Source organism: Schistocerca americana, chromosome 1, assembly GCF_021461395.2.
Source record: "Schistocerca americana isolate TAMUIC-IGC-003095 chromosome 1, iqSchAmer2.1, whole genome shotgun sequence".
In the NCBI taxonomy this organism is placed as follows: Eukaryota; Metazoa; Arthropoda; class Insecta; order Orthoptera; family Acrididae; genus Schistocerca; species Schistocerca americana.
The window spans coordinates 903154816-903173623 of NC_060119.1; the positions used below are offsets into that span (position 1 = coordinate 903154816).

General features: G+C 40.1%; 1 protein-coding gene across 9 annotated transcripts in view; it reads right to left on the reverse strand.

The window, feature by feature from the left end:
- The window catches only part of LOC124614989 (kinesin-like protein Klp61F), a 290420-nt gene that overhangs the window by 101556 nt on the left and 170056 nt on the right, over window positions 1-18808 (reverse strand). For all 9 annotated transcript variants that reach the window (XM_047142998.1, XM_047142997.1, XM_047142989.1 and 6 more), the window contains one exon: window positions 10597-10667. In XM_047142998.1, the coding sequence (XP_046998954.1) occupies window positions 10597-10667 (71 nt within the window). The remainder of the gene's footprint in view (window positions 1-10596; window positions 10668-18808) is intronic.

Here is an 18808-nt window from a genome sequence, read left to right on the forward strand (position 1 = left end):
GTAGTGGCTCCATCCCGCCACAGTACCAAGAGACATCATAAGGTGCGAGAAGCCAATAGCATGTTTGAAACTGCTCTCTCGCATCCCTACAAGTGTCAAGCCCACGGCTTTTCTTAGGCTCAATGTCCATAGCCCATCCCCATACACTACGAAGTGTGTACCCCTGGTCTCCGTCAAAACTGTTGCTGTTTATTCTAGTGTCGGCCACTACTTTGATAAAAGAATCCCAGTATGATAGTGTTTCAGACAAAACACTCATTTTTACAAACTGTATTTTATGCCTGTTTTCTGGGCAACGTTGAGCCACAGCCAACAATTTTCATGTTATCTTTGCTTGGTAAGTCATAAATGCTTTGCAACAGTATGAATAGTTCATAAATGCTTTGCAACAGTGTGAATAGTCTGACCTACCTAAATGCTTGCCCTCTTCTGCTGATTCATTAGGCGTCTTTCATTGGTGGCACTTATAAGCTTTAGCAGTTTCTCCCCTGCTTAACCATTTTCTCTGAACTAGAGATCGAAACACAGAAATTCAGACTTCAGATGTTCTCATCACAAATAATATTTTCCCTGTGTACCAACATGTTCCATACCACTTCCTTGTGTACAGGGTGACCCGTACTGTACACAGTATGACCAAGCCAGCAACTACAACATCTAGTGACAGAAGCTTGCCATATCTCTCCAACTCGACAGTAAATGTAATATTGGGGTGGACACTGTTCATGTGGTTGACAAACTGCTACAGTACATTTTCACCACAAGACCATGTTGTCATTGTATCGAAGGAAGGAACCAAGATGGATGCAACCTCGCAGAGTTTGGACCTTGCTCCCTGAAGTGGTCCATGAAATAATTCATGACAACCATAAACAGTGGAAATCGCATGGCTGTGCCACCCACCAACTCATAATATCCACTGTGGTAAAGAAAGTACGTTGTTGTTAAGGCATGGTCGAGGAGCGCAGTGGCCGGAGTGGCCAAGCGGTTCTAGGCGCTACAAACTGGAACCGCGCGACCGCTACAGTCGCAGGTTCGAATCCTGCGTCGGGCATGGATGTGTGTGATGTCCTTAGGTTAGTTAGCTTTAAGTAGTTCTAAGTTATAGGGGACTGATGACCTCAGAAGTCAAGTCTCATAGCGCTCAAAGCCATTTGAACCATTTGAAGAGCTCAGCCAAAAGTTCCAGCATGAATTGTACGGGCACACTCATAAAAAGTGACACAATGTCCAGGCTTACCATTATATCACCTTGGCCTTTTTATTTTCCTGAGGGTCTCAATGAATGACTGCTGAATAGTGATAAGGAAATGGAAATTGATTAATAATTGCTTGCATAATAGGAAAAAATTGCTGGAAAGAATAGTTGAGAAACTTTTGAAGGTAAGTTATGAAGCTGTTCACAATCTTGGGTGAATTTTAAATGATACCAATATCAACAGAGCTTGAATATTATTACACTCAAGGTCAATAAACATAATTTGCATTATGTACTGTTGCTTCCAGTAGTGTGCGGTACCAAATAATCACCACGACCATTGAACCTATCAATCTGTCTAAAGCACATGAAGCACAATATTTTTAGTATAAGTGAACTGAGTTCATAGTTGCCTGTCACGTCTGAGTCATTACCTTAACATTAATTCCACTGTGTTTAGTCTTGAGTGTGACAATGTCAATGCAGGAACACTCCTCCAGATACAGCATTAATTATTCTTGTCTGCACCAAACATCTTGATGCAGGATCTCGGCAGCGAGTGAAATTATGAACAGAAGAGTTGAACTTATAACTGTCCAAATAAATATTCCTTTTCTGAAAACTTTTTGTAATATTTTTAAACAATGGTTAATATATACATTATTAACAACGATGATACGACGGATCCAAGCATACATCCATACGCTACCCCTTCCCAAAAGAAACGGGGTTAAGATACATGAATTAATAAATTGAAGAGTGTATTTCTTACTTGCCACAAAAAACTCGTTACTTTACTTTTTGTGGTGTCTTTGTTTATAGCTCATTCAGTTTACATATAGCCACATGTCCAGTACGAGGCCACAGTGTCCCATGTCCTCTGTTTACAGTGGCTTTCACTGTACAAATTCGTGAAGTTCCTGTTCAGATGTGTGATCCTTTGTAAAATCTTCAATGCGGTGACAACTGGTTTCCAAATCAGCCGCACGGGGAATTTATTTCACCTTGTCGGTCTCATTTATTCACTGTGGAGACCAGCTGTACACCCAAATCCATCAACAAAGTTAAGTTCCTTGCTGCTTTTACGACATTGTCGAGCACAGAAAATTCATGTTATACGAAGTATTGTTTACCACACGCACTCCCACATATTGTTATAACACACGTACACTTAACACTTTGCAGCCAGGTTTTGTATATTTTTTATCTTTGTTTTTTAGCGTCTTTCATAAAGTTGCATTACATAAAGTTTCTGTAGTGCCCTTTCCACATACTGTACATATAAAATAATAAAATGCAAATACAGTTACAAAATACACTTATCATATTCATCTGCTGACATGTCATTATTGTCAGTCATATACATTATATTCTGAAACATATTTTCTGCTCTTTTTATATATCGGGTCATTACTTGTCATTTGGTTTTAGTACATTCTGTCAAATTTCATTTTCATTACATAACTCAATTCCAATTACAGCAGTCAAGATATTACTCTCGTTTGGTTATACATGCTTCATATAACATTTATCTAATAATAGATTCTGTTTTCATTTATGGCATATATTGACATACATTTCATTTCAATTTACAGTGACTTCTTCTCAGAGCATATTTATCAATTCAAAAGAATCAAACAAGTAAACAATAGTCGCTACAATAGATACCACTCACCACTCGTGGCCTCGTCTCTCTAGCATTCTCCAGGAAGGATCTACACACTACAGTGTTGTGGAAATTCCACAGAAATGCATTTATGTGCTCAGTTACATCTCATTAATAGACTTAATTGTGATCCCAAAAACAAAATAGTTTGTTCAATTATTCAAAATGACAGTCACAATCGCATTATTTATTTTGCCGCCAACCAGTTTCAACCCGTGATGGGGTCATCTTCAGGACAATTTACACCATTTGGTTGCTCGCTGGAGTCATCACCCTGCCTGTGCGTGGTTGGTATCTATAGTTACCAACCGTTTGTACCTATAGTTACCAACGGTCCCTTAAATAGTTTTAATATTTACTTCATGGTAAATACACAAAACTATGCTGTGACCATCGGTCCCGATCATTTTTGTTAACTTGTAAATTGCTACACTGATGGATAGCCAGGTGAGGTATGTATTTTCAAGATTTGATTTTGAAATAGTGTACATAAAAGGAAACCAAAACAAAATAGCCAATGCTCTTTCTCGATTACCACACGGCTTAAAGGAATTTAACGATTTTTTAGAGCAGGAAGGTGAAATAAGAGCTATGTTGATGGAAGACAAAACACTCTGACCATACTATGTCCACATGTGTAAACACATGAAGCAATTACAGCAGGAAGACACACGCCGGAGTAAGGTAAGAGTGAAACTTGTGCAAAATGGCGATGAAAATTTAAAAAGGTTTTTCACTATTCACAAAGGTTGGATTGGATTGGATTGTTTGGGGGGAAGAGACCAAACAGCGAGGTCATGGGTCTCATCGGATTAGGGAAGGAAGTCGGCCGTGCCCTTTCAAAGGAACCATTCCGGCATTTGCCTGGAGCGATTTAGGGAAATCACGGAAAACCTAAATCAGGATGGCCGGACGCGGGATTGAACCGTCGTCCTCCCGAATGCGAGTCCAGTGTTCACAAAGGTCTTCTGTACCATAGGAACCATCCAGAACAAGAACAATGGCACGTATGTTTGCCAGAGGAATATGTGTATGATTTTACCTTATACACACACAATACTTGGGGGCACTATGGCACTGCAAAATGCAGTGACAAAATAGGTAAATATGGTTATTTCCCCAACTTTAGAAGAAAAGTACTACAGCTGATAAGAGAGTGTATTGTCTGCCAGAAAGCAATACATTCTAACAACTCCAAACAGATACAACTACGTCCCATTATGGTTAAAAAAAAAAAAAAACTCTACAAAATGTATTGTTGGATGTGGCTGGACCCTATCCCAGAGGTGAGGGGAGACTAAAGTATTCTGTACAAAACATTACACCCATTTCAATTATAATACGAATCAAAGAGGATTATTTTGCAAGAGTAGGAAAACCAGAAGTCATTAACAGAGATAATGCCTCATACTTTGTTGGATGTAAATGGAAAGGGTTTGTAGATTCCAACTAAATCACACACATTTTAGAATCCAAATTTCATCCCGAAGAATCCCCCATAGAAAGGGTGTTTAAGGAATTCAACAGGTTTGTGTGGACCTATACGCCTCATAAACATACCAAGTGGATTGAATATGTCACTCCTTTCTTACAAGTTGTTAACAACCTTCCCCATAAATCAACTGGCTTTACACCAAATGAGACGATTATCAATTGCAAACAAGTAGACGAGTGAGACAACCTTTGCCCAAGGTACGGATACTGGAATTATCACAGGAGCATAAAATACGACAAGCAGTAATCAACCTTAACTGGAATTATCACAGGAGCATAAAATACGACAAGCAGTAATCAACCTTAAAACCTGGGCTAAATGTAGGAAAGGAATCTATGACAGAAAGCTGAAACATATAAACAATTTGATAAAGGACAAAAGGTGTTACTTAGAACACATCCAAATCCAAACAAATTGGAAAACTGCGATGTAAGTGGCAAATTTCTACTATACACTGGACCATACATAATTACTAAAATCCCCTACGCGAGAGCATACACATTGGTGCACACGAACACAGTTATAGACAAGGGCCTTTACCCATGCAAAGACTTCAGAACATTTATATACTCAAGAAGGGCTGTATACCCTCTAAGTTGTATACATGTATAACAATATTATATTTAGCATGCTGGAAAATCACATTCCAGAATATATGGTGTTAGTTCATAAGGAAAATTTTTGTTTGCATTACTTTTCTTATACATCAAATGTGTAAATGATAAGATGAATGCCTGTAACAAGAAAGAATTTCACTTTTATGTGTCTAGAGACTACGATACTCTAAATACAACGTTTTGCCTTGCGCGTAGCCCAGCCGCACACAAATACATGAATCTGTAAAATGCACGGTAGTGTGCAATGCAATACACAACTCGCCGTGACACCAGTGGTATAGAGCGACGCAGTGCACCTGCAGTTGGGAGCAAGCTAGTCAACAAACCACAAGCGCGTGAGGGCCAGACAGGCACAGCTGGAGGTGTTGGAGTTCCCAAACCAAACAAAACCTGATGAGCTACAGCCCGCACTAAGATTTGTAAATCTTATTGAATAAACAGAGACATAGAAAATTAAGAGTGAGTCTATACTACATCTATGACTATTTACACAATGCACACACACAAAGATGAGCTAAAGGATTATATACAGAGGAAAGGGATGCTAAGCTACGAGATATTTACTAAAGCTACACTACAATATACAATATATCTATATATGTATAATATTTACAAATTTAAATACTGAAAGTGCACGCACTATTCATACTTGATAGATGAGAAAAGTCATGCTGAAGGTAAACAAGAGAGTACAGCGTGATTGGCAGATCGAATAAGAGGTCGCGACATGCCTCTACTACACTTTATCTTTCAGATTTATAAGGTGAATAGAGATGCACACATGACATTAAATAAGTTTTGTGATAGCATGACTGCACACCGAAGTGAACGAATATATGGTTGAATACATGAAAAAGGTATTCGTAGCCACTGAGCAACTACACACTTGTCTACGAAGATTTAGTTTTAAGTTAGTATTAAGTTTTTTCTTCCAGGAAACGATGCATCGACACATCCTAAAGTGAAGAAAGATAAATGCTTGTAAAGTGTTAGGTACCGCATAAACATAAGAAAGGAGCGCACTGTGTGTAAATATAGTTGTAAGTTTATAATACATAGGAATGTGATGGTGTGAAAGTATGCGAGGAAGAAAACGGTTGCAGTTAAGTCGCATATTACGATGCTGAACTAAGGTTGAGAACTACTAAATAATCAAGGGTTCAAAACCTAACTACTGTGAGCGTCGACTACCCATGGAAGCGTCAAACAGCTTTAAAATTTAATACGCATGTTTGTTATACTTATGTAAACATTGTATTACGATCATTATCCCAGTGTGAATGAGGTGAGAAATTGTTACACCAGCTATGATGTTTCCGGAAGTCTGATGACAAGTTTTTGATAGCATAATCGTGTATTAAGTTCCCCCCCCCCCCCCTTGGGTTATTAATAGTGGTGTCTATTAAACGAGATGAGTAACATTTTTTCATGCAAATTTCGAACATAATTACAATTACTTTGATTAATTAACATAATGATATTACCTTCTAATACCTTTTACACCTGGGGAATTGGTAATAATAATCTCTGAACAAATACGAACAATTTGCCTAGGTCAACCCTTCATCCATTTTATACCATCTTTGGATGTATAAAAAAATCCCACGTGCCTCAGGTGACTGACTAGGAGCCGCTAACGCAGATTTTGGCTCTTCCGAAAAATACAAAATACCCTCTTGCTCTGAATCACTTTCTTCACTTCCTTGACAAACTTTGTCAATCTCTTCTAAGCTCTTGGAATCACAGAAACCAGCATTTGAACAGTTTTCTAAAACTACTTCTAGTAGTTCATGTAGCTAACATTCATTTTCTTTGTAAGACATCCTGAGAAATATAAAGTCTAAAAATAAATCACAGAATAATATATATAACTATGTATCTCATAAATATGCTGACAGCTCAAAAATGTAACACCAACTACGAGGTCATGTGTGACGTTCCCTAGCCACCTTTGCACACGTGTATCTCCCTCTAACCCTGGCACAACAATAAACTCAACACTCAGTCACCTCCAGCTACTGTAACAGCAAGATTTGTGTGGCAACAATGACATTCAATAATCAGCGCTTCAAAACACCTCGGGTATGACATACCCGACCTCACTCGTGCTGGGTTATATGTAAGATAGCATATTGATGATACAACTCAGTAAACCTTAGCACTTGAAATGGTTACTCTTTATATAAGTAAATAGTGAGCTGCACTTTTAAACACTGAAAGAGTATCTGATATGACTGGTAAGGTCAGAATTGAGTTGTTCTTAGAAACAACAAACTATCTTGCTCTGTAGATCACAGTTAAGTCCATTAACGAGACGTAACTGAGCACATAAATGCCTTTCTGTGGAGTTTCCTGAACCTTGTAGTGTGTAGATCCTTTCCGAACAATGCTAGAGGGGCAAGGCCATGTGTAGTTACCTGAGCGGTGCGTAGTGTCTATTGTAGCTACTATTGTTTAATTCTTTGATTCTTTTGAAATGATAAATATGCTCCCACAAGAAGTCACTGTAAATGGAAATGAAATGTATGTCAATTTATTCTATACATGAAAACAGAATCTATTATTGTATAAATGTTATATGAAGAATGTATAACTAAATGAGAGTAAAATGTGTACTTATATAATTGGGATCGAGTAATGTAACGAAAATGAAAACAAAATGAAATGCAGTGACACTATGTATAAAAAGGGGAGATAATATGTTACAGGCTTTAATGTGTACAAGCAACAATAATGGCATGTCAGCAAATGAATATGGTAAGTGTATTTTGTAATTGTATTTGTATTTTATCATGTTATGTGTACAGCACGTGGAAAGGACACTACAGAAACTTTACGTAATGCAACTGTATGAACGGTGCACAAAAACAAAGTGCAAACCCATACAAAACCTGGCTGCAAATTGTTAAGCGTAAGTGTGATAAAACAATATGTGGTTGTACGTGTGATAAACTAAAAATGGCAATACTTTGTGTGGCATGAATTTTCTGTGCTCGACGATGTCGTAAAAGCAGTAAGGAACTTACCTGGTCGACGGATGTCAGATGTACTCTCCCCACTGAATAAGTCAGAGCGACGATGTTAAATAAATGCCTCGGGCCACTGATATGGAAACCAGTTGCCACCTCATCGAAGATTTCACAAAGGATCATGCAGCTGAATATAAGCTTCACAAATTTCTACAGTGAAAGCTACCGTACACGCACGACATGGACACTCTGGCCTTGTATTGAACATGTGAGTGCGAACTGGGATGATAGCGGACGTTGCATTGCATGCATGCTTCGCAAGCTAAACACTGTGCAGTGCTGACTGACCACAATGGGACTATGCAGTTACAGCAAGCACTTTGTTAGGACAGAAAACTTATATATGTATGTGTTAAAAGAAGCTGACATGCCCATATAAATTGATAACCATTCAGGATAACTCCTATGCCCATACCAGCCAGGATTATCAACACTCAAAAAGGGAAATAAGTTCAGACACTGTGCACCTACATATCACGTCAGTGCACAGTGGGTGCCCAATTATGTTGAAACAATTTTTTTTAAACTATGTAAACTGAATGGGTTATAGACCCTGACAAAGATAAATTAACGAGTCGTTTTGTGTCAAGGATAATTTTTGGTACATCTGTATGAAACAAAATAAGAAATACACTCTTCAGTTTATTAATTCCTGTGTCTTCACCTGTTTGTTTCGAAAAGTGGTAGGTTACGGACGTATGCTTGGATTCGTCGTACTATCATTGTTAAAAATGTGTATTTCAACCGTACATTAAAAGTGTTATAAAAAGTTAGTAGGAAAATCAAAATTTATTCGTACGTTTAAGATGTCCACTCCTCTCTGTTCATCTTTCTCTCGTCACTGAGATCTTGCATCAAGAGGTTCGGAGCAGACAAGAAGAATTTACCCGACACCTGGAGGAGCAATCCTCCATCGACATTGTCACAATCAAGATGGAATACAATGGAATTAATGTGAAGCAGTACATAATGCAAATTATGAATATTGACCTTGAATGTATTGATATTGAAGGTCTGTTGATATTGGTATCAGTTAAAGTTCGCCCAGGATTGTTCATAAATTCATAAATTACCTCCAAATTTCTTTCAACTATTCTTTCCAATCAATTTTTCCAGTTATTCAAGCAATAATTATTAATCAATTTCCATTATCTCCACACATATACCTATTCATAGTGCTGACAGCGGCGTCAGTTTTCACGACTGCCTGCTTCAGAATGGAAGAAAAGGATGCAGTGAACATGGGTGGCTGCATGGACTTGCGTAGGTGGCTGCATGGACTTGTATAACTTCTTGGCTTCATCACCATACAGGATGCGCTTTGTCGTTTTGATCTCATGGATCTTCCGTTCCTCAAGAAAAACTCTGCAGTCCCTGCTCCACAGAGGTTGATCCCCAGAGCAGTTGACACACTTTGGGGGAGAGGAGCAAACAACTCCATCATTGGTGGCTTTACCACATTTCCCGCAAGCGGTTTCTCCTTTATGGCCAAGATTAGTGTGCCTGAAGTGCTGGCATTTAAAACATCGCAATGGATTTTGGTAATAAGGTCGTACACTTAGGAGTAGGAATCCTGCTTTCACATGCTCTGGTCGTTTGATGCTGTTAAAAGTAAGGGTAAAAGAGTCTGATTTTACGAGATCGCCATCCAACCCATTCATAATGTGTTGCACGTCGACAACACCTTCCCGGGATCAAGTGGCTTTCAGTTCTTTTACGGGAATGTCAACTAGATCCCTGCAAGACACAACACCTTTGATGTAGTTCAAGGTGTGCAATTCAGTTTCTATTGCATACTCCCAAAGGCATTTCTTTTAACTATAAGAAACACATTCTACGAAACAACACGCAATCTATTACAACAGACTGAATCAGGAAGACTGGCTACACGAGCCCTCTTGTTCAACTGGGTGTTTGTACCTTCCAGCAGCCCACACTTTCTGCTGGGAGAGGGTAAAGAAAATTTCGGAGGCTCTATTTTGGATCCACGAGCAACTAGGGAAATAAGGGTCCACTCAGACAGATGTTGTGGATGTTAGTATGTTGCCATTTTATTGATCAAGGATATTTTTGCTGTAGGTGTGAAGCTGTCTTCAAACCAGAAATTTGTTTGAACACTACAGTACCATGTTAGGCACGGTCCTGTTAGAGATAGTATGCCCTTGCCTCTGACCTCTGAAATTACTTAATAAGTTATAGGAGAGACCTACAATTTCATACAGACTGCTAACTATGCTAACTACAATGCAGCTTGGCATTTTGCACATTTACAAATTGCTGCTGAGGGTCAGAGAAACAACATGCCACAGGAGAAATTTCAGAAGAAAATTGGGATTGAAACCCAGAGCTTGGAATTTGCAGTCTGGCACTTAACAAAATATATTCTTTCTTTGCGCACCTGTTACACTCCTTAATATTAAACAATCATTATACACATATGTGCCTAATGCTAAATCCCTGTGTTAGTTTCATAACACAATAACCAAGCTGCATAATTCTATTTATCATAATCAATACTGCATAATGCAGCGGAAACTTAGAGAAAGCACATCATTTTAAAAGTTATAAAGCAATGAAGAAATAAAACTTACCTATACTGATAGTTGTGTAGAGCAAGTGGGTATCTGGGACGAATTGCAGATGAATTTGGTATGGCTTTATTCTGTAAAAAAAGAACAAACAAAATAGATTATCATATATCACTTATGGTGATAAGATATATTTCCTGTACATAATTGTTTTGAAATTATTCTACATATAGCAAGAAAACACGATAATTGCACTTCATATACATGCTCAATATCTCTATGAATTGTAGTGTTAATTTGTGGAAGATGTACAAAAGACTAAACCAGTGGGGCGTTTTACAGATACAGACAAAGATTACAAATTAATCCTTGCACAATCGAAAATGGCAAGTTATAATTTTTTCACACACCATGAAACAGTTAGTTATATCTGACAGCCAGTATTCTAAAGTAAGTTGAACTTTGTCTCACACTACGAGGAACCCAGTACCACAAAACATACAATGTGCTGTGAACAAAGTGAAGACTAAATGGATATCCAGTAAGTCAGATTTTTAGACATGTGGCAACATGTTGGCATAGCCTTCTGTGAAACTAAAATGACAAGTACAAGGGTGGTTTGAAAAGTTCTCGGAATCACCACGAGAGGTCGTCACTAGTGCAACGAGTTGTTCATGTGGTACTCATTGGATTATTGCCTGTAAATACGTGCCAGGTCAGTGCTCTTGGAAGGGAGCTGTGGCGGAGCGTGGATCTGTTTTTGTTTCTGCATAGTGATTAGCAAAGTTGGAAACATCAGGATTCGAGCAGTCATTAAGTACTGCTTAAAGAATGATATGATAAAGGACATCCATGCCGATTTCCAGAATACACTGGGGAACTCTGTTCCTTCATATTCAACTGTTGCCAAGTGGACAAATGAATTTAAATTTGGTCAGGAGAGCTTACATGATGATCCATGCAGTGGTCGGTCCAAATGTGTCACTACTCCAGAAATCATTGCAAAAGTGCAGAAAATGATCATGGAGGATCGCCGATTGAAAGTGTGTGATCCTGCTCGTGCTTGCCAAATGTCAGCTGAAAGAGTATACCACATTTTAACTGAAGAATTAGAAATGAAAAAATTATCTGCAAGATGGGTGCCGCGACTCTTGACACTGGATCAAAAGCACATGAGAATGGACATATCTGAACAATGTTTGGCCCATTTTAGGAGAAATGAACAAGATTTTTTGCACTGGTTTGTAACCATAGATGAAACTTGGGTGCACTACTATACCCCAGAGACAAAACAACAGTCAAAGCAGTGGAAAAATGCTCATTCTCCGCCACCAAAGAAAGCAGACAATTCCTTCGGCAGGAGAGGTCATGGTATCGGTGTTCTGGGACGCAGAGGGTATTCTGTTTGTAGATTATCTCCCCATTGGGCAAACAAGTACTGGAGAATACTATGCTAACCTCCTAGACAAATTTCAAAAAAAGATACGCAAAAAAGGCCAGGTTTAGCAAGGAAGAAAGTCATCTTCCATCAATACATGGCAAAATTACACGAACTAAGGTATGAATTATTGCCACACTCGCCTTATTCACCTGATATCACTCCATCAGACTTCCAACTCTTCCCAAAACTGAAAACTTTTCTTGGTGGACGAAGATTCACTTCAAACAAAGAATTGATAGCTGGAGTTGACAACTATTTTGCAGGCCTGGAGGAAACTCATTTTCGAGATGGGATCAAGGCACTGGAACACCATTGGACCAAGCGCATTAATCTACAAGGAGACTACATTGAAAAACAAAACAAAAAAGTTTCAGTGATGTAAGAACTTTTTTTCTATTCTGTTCTGAAAGCTTTTCAAACCACCCTCGTCAATAGGATACTAAAAGCTGATTAGGCATTGAAAGTTGTGTCTAAGTGAGGTGCACCATGGTAGGTCAAAACAGAAACAGAAATTTGTGTTCCCAAAAGAAGTTTTAATTTTAAGAGTAAAGGAAAAATTCACTACAAGTCTGTGCCACATGCTAATCCTGTTATGATCATAGTGTTGAAAGACAATCTACAATAATCAAAACAGAGCAGTTGGTACTCCAAAGGATTGCTTTGATCGTCAAAGCATTGTAAGGAGCATTAAACTCTCTGGAGGTGGTACCCTACTGTAGCTAATGTTTGGTGATGTTTGGCATTAGATAATTTGAGCCAGGGTGTTGGAAGAAATTTTCATTGCCATAATTTGCAGGACCAAATCATATTACCGTTGAAATTACTGTTCAGAATTGAATGGACATGACAGCTGCCAAACCACATCAATTGCCAGCACAAACCTAAGGCAAATCACAAGCTCATATACCATAACACTGACGAATTTGACAGTTTCATCAATACACACGCAATTTAGACCCTATTATTGCTGCACCAGTTCTTATGAACTTTGTAAATGGGAGTTGTTGAGAAGTAATCCACATTTTGCTACTGCCACTCAGATTAATTGCCTTCCATTCTCAACAATTTCTTCCCATTCCTAACCTCAGAAGTCATCTGTCATATTTACAACCACCAGAGCCTATGATAGAAAACTAGTGTGATTATATAATCATCAAGGAATCCATACATCACTTATCTGTGGGTGGTTACCTTCATACATCTTCGTTTGTCAGATTGTGACTTGGTATTGTTCACAATCAAGTTTCCAAACACACTGGAATAATACCAAAATCCTAGGATACATTAGCACTATTAGTCTACATTTTTTAATTAATACCCTAAAAATTTATGCACCCAAATCACCGAAACATGTCAGTAAAATAGCATTTGGCTAATTTAATTTGCTGATTTTCTGGAATTCATTTTTGCTCTGACACACAGTCCACATGTTCAGCTGTGTTTTCCTTTCTTCATTATCTTACAAGCTTTTAATTGCTACTACTGAATGTTACTGGTTGACATGAGAGAGTTCTGTTTTAGCCTTTCAGCTGATGAATTATTTGGCTAAGCAGACTCGTGTTCTGTTTATTGAGAGAGTGTAGACACAGTGATACATAGTTCATGAAGAGGTAGCATGCTGGAGCTCTCACATAACAGAGCCACTGGTCCTGACTGGATATACAAACTACGAAATAAATTGTAAAAGATTACTCTGTGTGGAATTCTATGGCAGGTGGCCATTTCAAGGCAGTTGTGTGATGTGGGGGACTAACATGGTGGGCACAGAGAAGCCTATAATTTATTTTGTGACTGCTGCAGGAATAAAACCAGTACTAATAAAGCTAAGCCACATAACTAATGAGGAGGTATTCAATAGAACTGGGGAGAAGAGGAGCTTGTGGCACAACTTGACTAGAAGAAGGGATCGGTTGGTAGGACATGTTCTGAGACATCAAGGGATCACCAATTTAGTATTGGAGGGCAGCATGGAGGGTAAAAATCGTAGAGGGAGACCAAGAGATGAATACACTAAGCAGATTCAGAAGGATGTAGGCTGCAGTAGGTACTGGGAGATGAAGAAGCTTGCACAGGATAGAGTAGCATGGAGAGCTGCATCAAACCAGTCTCAGGACTGAAGACCACAACAACAACAACGATAAAGCTACGTAGTCAGGGAGACAACTGTTTCGTCAAAAGATTTCGCAGCTCGAAATTACAAGTTTCCCTAATGTGATTTTAGCTGTATGTCATAAAGTGTGCTAGGACTGTAGCTTGGCAGGTGGACTAAGCTGGAGTGGAGGTTGTGTATTTGGAATGAGCAGAAGGAAAAGAAGCTGGAAGAGGGGTTAGGGATGGGGAACTAGTGCCTCGGAGGAAGTCAGCAGGTGTGCAGGCTTGGAATGCAGGAGAAAGAGGTGGCAGGTGCATAGGCTGCAAGTGTGATACATGGTTAGTGGAGCCAGTGAGATGCAGTGCATGAATATGATGATGTGGAAGTGTGGAGTGAGAGGGAGTAACAGAACAGAGGAAGTGGAAACTGTGGGCTGGAGAAAGTGGGAACAGTGGGGCAGAGAATGAGGCCAGGACGAGAACTGCACCAAAGTATATGTTGCAGGGATAACAGCCATTTACATAGTTCAGAAAAGGTGAATTGCAAAGCAGCCGTTGAACTCTACTGTGTGTGTGTGTGTGTGTGTGTGTGTGTGTGTGTGTGTGTGTGTGTATGCGCGCGCGCATGTCAAAGGATTTCTTCCGACAGCTAGCAAGTTCTCATTTTCTTTGGTGTGCACCTGATGAAAACTCAAGGCCTCTGTTATTCAGTCAGTGCTCTCCTTTACTCCTAAATTATTCACCTTCTTTCAGAGTTTTCCTACATATTAATGTTCGATCACAATACTTTGCAACAGTTACCGCAAACAAATTAGAAATGTTTTGTTATAAGCTTCATTGACACTGATGAAACTCGTGCTAGATTCACAAACTGCATTGTTTCATCATTTAGGCTTGTTAAACTCTGTCTAATGCCAATACAGAGGTATATGTATAAATCACAGTAGTCCTAACTCTAATCACAAATATGAACTAATTATTTGAGGCACTCTTAATTAGTTCATATAGAGCTAAATAAATGGGCAATATTCTTTTGTCATTAGCCTCATTCTGTTTACGTTTTGTAGCCATTGACTGTGAAGACATTTTGCTTATTGTAAGAAAATCTCCCACGTAAAAGGCCGAACAGTGCTTACATAACAGTTGGTACATGACGCGTCGTTTCACAGGTGGCTGTCTCTTTTATAGTATATGTTTTGCCAGTTACAGGTCTGGAATAGGTGCTGTTAGGAGGGTGCATAGGGCAAGTCTTGCAGTGGGGATGGTCACAGAGGTAGGTGACATGCGGTAGGGAGATGGGTGCAGAAGGAGCATAGGGCCTGACAAGGATATTGTGGAGGGCGACAAAAAGCTATTCTAGGTGTGGTGGGCAACATCTCATTTCAGGGCGGGATTTTAGGAAGTCGTGGCCTCAGCATCCTCCCTACCTAGCCTTCCAAGAATTCCTCACATCCAACATTGCTTCACAACCTTTTCTCAGATCCCTTCACCATGACCCTAACCTATCCTCTGCAGAACTCCAAGCTCTACATTTCCTTAAATCTGATGACTCCATCATTATCCTCCATAGCATACAATGAATCCATCACTGTGGTATTTGACTGGAAAGAGTATGTTAGTGAAGGTCTATGCCACCTATGACACCTCTAGATACAGTATCTGCCATAAAGATCCCACCCCTGTGATTCAAACTGACCTGCAATCCCTTCTAAAAATCTCAGGTCCCTCATAAGGACTTACACCTCAATCCGTAAAACTTCTTACCCCACCCAAATCCATGCACCCCACCTTTTACCTTCTTCCTAAGATCCACAAACCCAATCGTCCTGGTCATCCTATAGTTGCTGGCTTCAAAGTACCCACTGAACTTATATCAGCCTTAGTTGATCAACACCTACAACCCACGGAACAAAGAGTTCGCTCCTACATTAAAGATACCACTCGTTTCCCTAGATCATCTGAAAGCCATACCCATCCCATTCCCACCACACACTGTGCTTGTCACCACTGATGCCACCTCCCTCTATACCAACATCCCCCATGTACATGGTATGTCTGCTGTTGAACATTTCCTCAGTCAATGCCCGCCTGATTCCAAGCCTATGACACCATTCTTGCTCACCTTAATCAACTTCATACTTACCAGAAATTATTTCACCTTTGAAGGCAGACATACAAACAGATCAGTGGTACGGCCGGCCATGGAAACCAGGATGGCTCCTTCCTATGCCAACTTTTTCATGGGTCACTTGGAGGGGACTTTCCTGGGATTCATAAGCCTTCAGCCCCCAGTTCGGTTTAGATACACTGATCGACATCTTTGTTGTATGGACTCATGGTGAGGCTGACCTGTTAAAATTCCTGTAAAATACCTCCTCCCACTTAAATTTCACATGGTCCTATTCCCAATCCCGTGCCATTTTTTATGTTGATATCATCCTCACCGAAGGCCAGCTCCACACTTCCGTTCACATCAAACCTACTGACAAACAACAGCCCTTACAGTTTGACAGTTACTACCCTTTCCGTATCAAACATTCTTCTCCCACACAGCCTTGGCATTTGAGGCAAATGTATTTGTTCAGATGCAGGCTCTTTACAGCAATACACCACCACTCCCACTTCAGCCTGCGCTGGACGCAATTATCCCAACAGCCTAGTTCAAAAGCAATTTCCTGTGTCATCACATCCAATTAGTCACCAGTATCATACTAGTCTTGAATGTATCAACCGGTTCCTTCAACAAGGCCATGACTTCTTAAAATCATGCCCTGAAATGAGATCCATTTGTCTGAGATTTTTCTCAGAACACCTAGAATAGCTTTTTATTACCCGCCCAATCTCCGCAATATCCTTGTCAGGCCCTATGCTCCTTTAGCACCCATCTCCCTACCCTATGTCTCCTACCCCTGTGACCATCCCACTGCAAGACTTGCCCTATGCCCACTCCTACCAGCACCTATTTGAACCCTGTAACTGGCAAAACATGTACTATCAAAGGGAGACCCCACGTGTGAAATGACATGTCATTTACCAACTGTTACGTAAGCACTGTTCTGCCGTTTACACTGGCATGACTACCACCAAGTTATCAGTCAGGATGAATGGGCATAGGCAGAGGGTGTATACAGCCAACACAATATCCTATTGCAGAGCATGCTGTGCACAACATGGCAGTCATGACCTTGGTGCCTTTTTCACCACACATGCCATCTGGATAACCCCCCCCCCCCCCTTCCTCTCCCCCGACACCAGTTTCTCACACCTCCGCAGGTGGGAACTAGCACTACAACATGTCCTCAGTTCTCGACACCCATCTGTCCTTAATTTCCGTTAATTCCTTCCATCTCAGCATTTATTCACAGTAACTACTCCTTTCTTCACTACATTTTAGTTTCCTACATCTTTCATTTTCTGACTTATCTACTTTCGCCGTCCCCCCAACCCAGCTCCGTTACATACAATGCACTTAGCTTTTCTCTCGTATTAACTCATACACAATGTTTTCGTAGTAATGTCTGTTTTGTATATTACCCCATCTTCCACCTTTAAGCTCTCAGGTTTTCAAATCTTGTCCAGTGCAGTCCCCAACAATCAGTCTGTCCTTATCATCCCGTGCGATAAATCTCCTAGGACCTGGGGTTCTGGGTGACTTTTCTGAACTGTACCCCTTTCCCTAAACCTCTCCGGTTCTTTTCGTTCATCGCTCTTCCTTCTCCTTCAACTCTCCTGCCAGAAGAAGGAGCCATTGGCATCAAAAGCTTGTAAAAGTTAAATCTTCGTATGATGTACAAGTTACTTGAAAGGCTATTGTATAACAGAATACACATCGAGATATTGGTAAAGATTCTTGTGGACTGTTACTGGCGTGACCACGTCCATTCCAGTATTCTGAGCTGCATTCCATCAGCTAACTTGAGAAGAAAGAATAATCTTCTGAGAGAATATAAAAAAATGTGCAACAACCAGCAGCTACCAATTTATGTGCATATACCACCTATCCAAATCAACAGACTCTACTCCAGACATCCCCACTGAAAACAGCTAGCATCCCTGTGGAACATAACTTCAATCTACATAAAGATTGCACACAAGAATGATATGACACTACTCCACCATGGCTTCATAGCTTTCTTCAAGCCATAACAAAACATGGGAACTTACTCTGCCACAGAGAACATACAGAACTCAACAGGATCCAGACCAACAACGGGAGATGCGGTGGCCAATTACAGATACAGATGGGGAGAGACTATCTCTTCGAAGTACACCTGTGGCTGTCAAACACTGACTGTCAGACACACTGTTGAAGAGTGAGCCCTCAAAATTCGTACCCTGGAAACCCCTTGGACTTCTTGGACGCTACAGCAGATGTTATAAATTATACAAATAATGGGTCTGTAAATTTGTAAATCATGTACACAGTTTATTTGTTCTTCTGCAATAATGTCTAATTGTCGCACAATTAGTAACAATAAAGCGGAGATGCTGAGTCACAGAAAAGCATAACAAAAAGACTGTCACAAATGAACTTTCGGCCAACAAGACCATTGTCAAAGATAGACTACACACACGAATGCAAACGCAACACACACACAATTGCAGTCTCTGGCAACTGAAGCCACACTGCAAGCGGCAACAGTATAGCATGATGGGAGTGGCAATTGGGTGGGGGTAAGGAGGAGGCTGGGATGGAGAGGGCAAGGGACAGGAGGGTAGGAGACAGTGGAGTGCTGCTGGGGA